The sequence below is a fragment of the Amblyomma americanum genome, chromosome 9 (genome assembly GCF_052857255.1).
Source record: "Amblyomma americanum isolate KBUSLIRL-KWMA chromosome 9, ASM5285725v1, whole genome shotgun sequence".
NCBI lineage: Eukaryota > Metazoa > Arthropoda > Arachnida > Ixodida > Ixodidae > Amblyomma > Amblyomma americanum.
Genome location: NC_135505.1, coordinates 111,883,499 through 111,889,713, shown reverse-complemented (window position 1 = coordinate 111,889,713; position 6,215 = coordinate 111,883,499). Strand labels below are relative to the sequence as shown.

The 6,215-nt window shown below is 42.8% G+C and overlaps 1 protein-coding gene across 1 annotated transcript; it reads right to left on the bottom strand.

The window, feature by feature from the left end:
* Nucleotides 1–783: 783 nt before the first annotated feature.
* On the bottom strand, nucleotides 784–6,059 carry kud (oligosaccharyltransferase subunit 5 kud). The gene is made up of 4 exons (XM_077636896.1): nucleotides 5,957–6,059; nucleotides 5,265–5,377; nucleotides 3,409–3,561; nucleotides 784–942 (listed from the first exon to the last, which is right to left on the bottom strand). The coding sequence occupies exons 1-3, from the start codon at nucleotides 5,972–5,974 to the stop codon at nucleotides 3,435–3,437; spliced, it is 258 nt and encodes an 85-aa protein (XP_077493022.1). The 5' UTR covers nucleotides 5,975–6,059; the 3' UTR covers nucleotides 784–942; nucleotides 3,409–3,434.
* Between the last annotated feature and the right edge of the window lie 156 nt (nucleotides 6,060–6,215).

Genomic DNA, 6,215 nt, shown 5'->3' with positions numbered 1-6,215 from the left:
AGGTGGCCGAAATTATTCCGGGGCCTTCCATTACGACCACCTCTTTCTTCCTTCAGTCCGTCCTCCATCCCTTCCCTTACGGCGCAGTTCAGGTGTCCACCGAGATGCGAGACAGATACTGCGCCATATATCCTTTCCTCAAAAAAGAAAAACCAAACCAAGAGAATTCCTTACATTTTTCTGTGCCACATCTTGGCGGATACCTTAACAGCTCAGTAAGGAAAGGGATAATGAAGGAGGAGAGAAGGAAGAAAGAGACGCCGTAGTGGAGGGTTCCCAAATAATTTCCACCACTTGAGGATCATTAATGTGCATGCACTGACACCCCACAGCACAGGGCGCCTTTGCCAATATCCTCTTTTGGCTGGCATTATCACTTTTCAACGAAAAAAAATGAATTCGAAGAACCAGGTAGATTTACTAGTCGGAAAAAAAAAAGAGGGCTTTGGACAGGCGGCCGCACTAACCGCATCACTTATCATGGAGACAATCACTGTGGCATGAAATTTTGGAATAATGTTTGTACAAATTTGAAAATACCTAATTGTAGGCCTGGCAGCAAAGCACATGAGTGATGCTAACTCAACTGTGGTCTTCACTAGTACATTAAGGTCGATACCAGGAAATTACTGCGACCTTTTGAAATAGGCGTTATATATGTTCTTTGGGAGCACAGCAAATTCTGCAAAGCAGAACTACTATGGAACCAGGAAAATTTTTATGTGATAAGCGCAGTGAATGAGGACTGTCTATTTGAGGACATGCATGGAGAGACAAACCATGTAAAACAGACTCCATTTATTTATTTGAATTAACCTGAAATGTACAACAATCAGAAAATAATAGGGAAAAGGGAAAGGAGTGGAACTGATGAGATGCCTTGTGGAACATGGTGAGTAAACCAATGCCATCCATTCACTCTAACGGAGCCCAAAGGCACACCTGCAAAGCAGAAAAAGACAAATGTGTTTATTACTGCTAGTAGAGCACACCTGTAAGATGGCCATTAAAACAATGCACTGAAATACCTCAAAGCTGCTTCTAAGAGGTGCCACCACTACAGAGGGAAGTAGCTAAAGATGGAGCTGGCCAGGGTTAACTGCAAGCTCAATGAGATAGGCATTAGTCCTGCAGTGCATGTAGAATTGGAGGTGATGACCTAGACATTCAAGCACATTGCTGTCGCTACATTACTTCCATGTCATCATTCTTAGACAGCAAAAATTTCCAGTAAAATAAGTTGGACGTACGTAAAGTTTCATTATTCTTAGTTAGTATGAATCATAGAATAGTGCAGCCTTTAGGCAAAAGTTTGCTTGTAATGCTGTTTTTATAAGCTCAAATTACTCCAGCTGTGGTTTGCACTTTCAAGTAAAACCATTATAATCTATCTTTGGACATGTTTCATGGCACCTCATTGAGAGTTGCAGCAAATATAAGTGTACTAAGAGCTAACTTCAAATGATACCAACGTGCTTTGCAGAGCATACATGGCATACATTTCTTTGGAAAGCATTCAAATTACGCTGCAACTTCAATGATGGACTTTCTTCTGTTTCAGCCAAGCTTTATACTAGCTTACTGTGCCATGCAGTATTCACCGCATTCATTCACACATAGGTCTAAGCAGACTGAACAGCATAGCCAAAGCTGTCTGGCTGCCAGCAAATCTACTTAGAGAACACAGCTCACACACCTCTGCCACTAAGGGGAGACTTTTGAACAGACAAAACCATTTGGTTTACTGGACTTTGGCAACTGGAACAAGCTGTTTCAGTACTACACTAGAACGATTTGTCCACAGCAGGGCATTGTTAATTTTAAAAACTGCTAATCCCTCGCATTCCTGATTATCAACGTCAGCATACATCTCAGCACCATCTGGCGCTGAACTAGAAGATCTGTGACGACAAAATCCTACCAACACTGCCATACAGTCAATCCCAATTACAACAAATATTTGGTTAGCACAAATAAGGACCATGCTGGGATCAAAATCAGACAGCACTGCTTCACTCACACTCAGCTGAAAAGTACAACACATTTAAAGGGGCCCTGAAGCATTTTCTGAACATGGTACACAAACAAGCCCAATCACATCACGCACATCGGGACATTTGAGACAGGTGCAACTGTTCTCCACATGGCACAGGGCCTACAATCTCACTTCTACAATAGTTCTTAATTGCCACAGTTGGCAGATAAACTTTTCAAGTGTCAAAAACAGCACGCGCCGACAGAAGCAAACCAGCAAGCTATGCCTCTTAGCTAACAGGTTTCACCTTGTGAAAAGTACTATTAAAATGCAATATAAATGTTGAAAAGGCAATAACAAAGTGCGAGTCACTGGACTGGATGTAGCGGAGACAGCTTTCCATGGTGCTGACACAAACACTCAACTTAAGCAGAAGACGAAACGCAGGCACACAGGGACAATGTTTGATCATTAATACCTCAAGCTATACAAATCGACCACGAAAAATTTGAGCTGAATGCAGTATCACAAAAAGGGCTCCTTCAGAATAAGATTTTTCAGCTTTGACAAACGGCGCATGGGCCCCTTTAAAAAGACTTGAGTGCCCTTTTGAAAGAGCTACACAAGCATGGGGGGCTTAAAGGAACTGAACGCTGACCAAAATGTGTCAAGAGTTTATGGTGGAAATGAAAAAAAATTGTGCCTCACAGTGTAAAAATTGAGCACTGCAATATCGAAGAAATGAGGATCTATAGTTTTAATTCAGCATTGAAAATATGAAACAAACTCAAGCGCCATCTTGTGGTGAAGCCCTACCATTATCGGTGTGGCGTACCACGTGACCACATCTCGATAAAATGTCACTGATTTGTTTTAAATGCATAATTTTTTTTTTTTTCAGAAGCGTTCCTCATGTTAAGTTTATGCTCTGTCCAGTGTGCCCTTCGATGAAAACTACACACCCTTTGCATCGCTGAAGGTGTGCTTTTAGCCTTTGTCACAAAATGGTGCCATTGTGTTTTGCAATTCTTGAATAAAGTGGCAAACATGGTCTCTTAAAATTTTCATCGACAGGCTGTATGCTACTGTGCCGTAACAGCTTTGGGTGTGGAAACTGACAGACTTTACTCTATTAAAAATGCCTAACTAGTGTCGAGGGGGAGGGGGAGATTTATATTAGTCTTTGGCACATCATTTCTGCCAACATACAATTACCATCGCTTTCACTGATCATGGTTTCCAGCACTGGGATACGTAAAACTAGGCACACGCACTGCCTGAAACATTCTCGGCGAAAATTGTCTACAGCATTTCTACCAAACCCACTGCAAAAATACCTTAGACAGCAAGCTTTCAGTTCAGCAAAAAAAAAAAATTGGGTGCTTAAAATTCAGAGTTCTTTGATAGACCTTCTGCATAGTGTAACACCTTACCCATGAAGCCTGCTGCTGCCACCCTGCTAGACATATATGCCGACCCAGAGAAGCAGAAAGAGGATGCCAAAGCCCAGGAACACTGCAGCGACTAGAGAGATGATGAGCTCCTTGAAGAGGTCTCGCGTGAACTTTGTTGAGGTCACCTCGTATCTAAATGCGCCCAAGTCAAGGATGCACTCGAGAGTTGCACCAGTGTACATCAGCATGACAAACAAAAAACTTGCATGTTGCAAGCCCTTACATCAACAAAGACACAGATGCGTTACCTTGCAAGTAAGCGTCAGTAAAGTGCTTTTAAGCTAGTGCATTAACATGTGAAATGAGGTTACTTATAAGTTAATTTTAGACACAGAACCCATTGATATTATATCTGAACTACCAACTTGTAGCCTGCAAATGCTGCACATTTCATTAATGCATGTGCAAAGGTGTGCATAGCACAATTTATTGTTGCAAAGAAATAGCACTAATAGCTGACAGTGTGCAATGATCATAGAGCACTACAAGTGCAGCTATCAAGTGCCATTTGATTTTAAAATGACTGTAGCAATATCAATAACAGCACAGCATGAACAGCCAATTAAGTGGCTTATATTGGTTTATAGAGTTTAATGTCCCAAAGCGACTGGGGCTATGAGGGACGCCATAGTGAAGGGCTCCGGATAATTCCGACCCCACCCCCTAGGGTTCTTTATCATGCACCGACATTGCACAGTACATGGATCTCTAGCAATTTGCCTCCATCGAAACGTGACCGCAGCGACCAGAGTCGAACGCACGTCTTTGGGTCACCAGCCAAACACCATAAAGACTGAGCCAACATGATGGCTAACAGCCAATTGAGTGCAGCTGGATGGCCAGCTGTGGTAAGTAAGACATTACTGAAGTCAGTGCAAAGGACAGGACTATAAAGTATCAGCACCCCAGTGCACAAGCAATAACTCGCCACTAAAAATTATTGATGGTTTGGTTTATGAGGGTTTAAAGAAGGCCCAAAGCTATGAGGGACACCAGAGTGAAGGGCTCCGGAAATTTCGGCCAACTGGGGTTCTTTCACATGCACTGACACCGCACAGTACTCTGGCCTCTAGAATTTCGCCACCATCGAAATTCGATCACCGCGGCCGGGATCGAACTCGCGTCTTTAGGGTCAGCAGCCAGCCACTGAGCCACCGCGGCGGGGCAAAAATTATTGAAAATGAGTGAGATATACATGCAGGTTCAAACATAAAACTAAAGCCCTTGGCTGTGCTTGCATGCTGTGCACTGAATGGCTTTTATCCTTTTTAATGATTTGTTAATTTTAGTGCAACTTTTTAAACTGTACATATTTGCAATTTCAGTTACAGTCGAACCTCATTATAATGAAATAATGGATATAACGAAGGAATGATGATTCCCCTTGGAAGCTCCATCAACATGGGCTATAACGAAGTAATCGCCTGGCCCCTTCAACTGTGTTATAATGAGGTTCAACTCTAATTTAGCAATGCGTCTGCAGTTCCGCTGTGCAGTACCTCTTTGTGTCCCAACCCTTAACTATGTTTTCCACGAACCAATCAAGTAGTTTCATTCGCTTTGGTTAGTTTTTAAAGCATTTTTTGCTGTTCCCCGAAAAAAACTTTCAGTTGATAGTCAGTGCTCTGGTGTGATGTGGCCTCTCTGTCCACTGTACTATTAGCACTGTGTTAGCATGAATATTGTAATTTCGACACTGTTAGCCACCTGCATACTTGGAATCTAACGTGCGCAAACCTAAACATAGAGTGACTAACGACACCTGCTCACTGCGTTACAAAAGCTCGGTCACTTTCACTGGGGCGGTGGCAAAAGTATCATCGACGAAAGGATACACGAAGAACCAGGCCATGAAGAAGAGGCCGATGCCCATAAGCACCAGCGTGAGGTGGGGGTAGACAGCCGGATTGACCGGGCTGACATACTTGTACATGTGCTCGATGCCCAACTGCAAACGCAAGCAGAACCACACAGACCACGTCACGCGCTAAGAACAGCAAACAGCACCCGTTTTTGGCGTTTTAGCGAAGCGGCAAGCTCATGAATACGTGATAAACGACTCAAAAAATTCTAAAACAGCTGTCGCAGAAAAAAAAAAAAAACGCCACCGTCCAGCGGAGAGCGGACTCGGGTTATAGCAGCGATAACGAAACACGGACTCACATGAAGGAATTTTCATTTTTTCCACGAAACATCGGATTTGATGAAATACCTTAACGCCTTAAAATACACAAACAAACTGCCCACATACTCTGCATTGTCAACAGAGAGGGGATACTGCTGTAGTGAGAGCGGTTTCTCAAAAACCGGTATGCCGGCTGATGCGGTAGACGTGTTTGGGTGGACGATACCTCAAACAAACGCCACGTGGACGCTCTCGCTGCTTCGACATTTATTAACACAGGAGCACTTTTTCCATATCTACATGTTTTTTAGAATGCACTGTAATTATCAGAAAAGTATTAACATTCTGGGGCCGCGCTAAGCGGCGAAACTAGGACGAAACCAGTGGGACTGCCGAACTCACCAGACCGATGGTCGCCATGTTTGCGATTCGAGTGACGTAGACACAGATCGGCTTCTACTGGCACTACATGCAACCTATTTGTACTAACGCAGCCAATCGAATCCAAAGTTTTTCAGCATACAAATCATACAAAGTCAGTGTGAATATAAAAATTTCAACATGTATAATAATTACAAAAGTAAAATAGTTTGTATTGAGTGTAACACAATTTATTTTTACGCTGTAATGTGAGGCGTCAAAACCAAATAAATACTATATT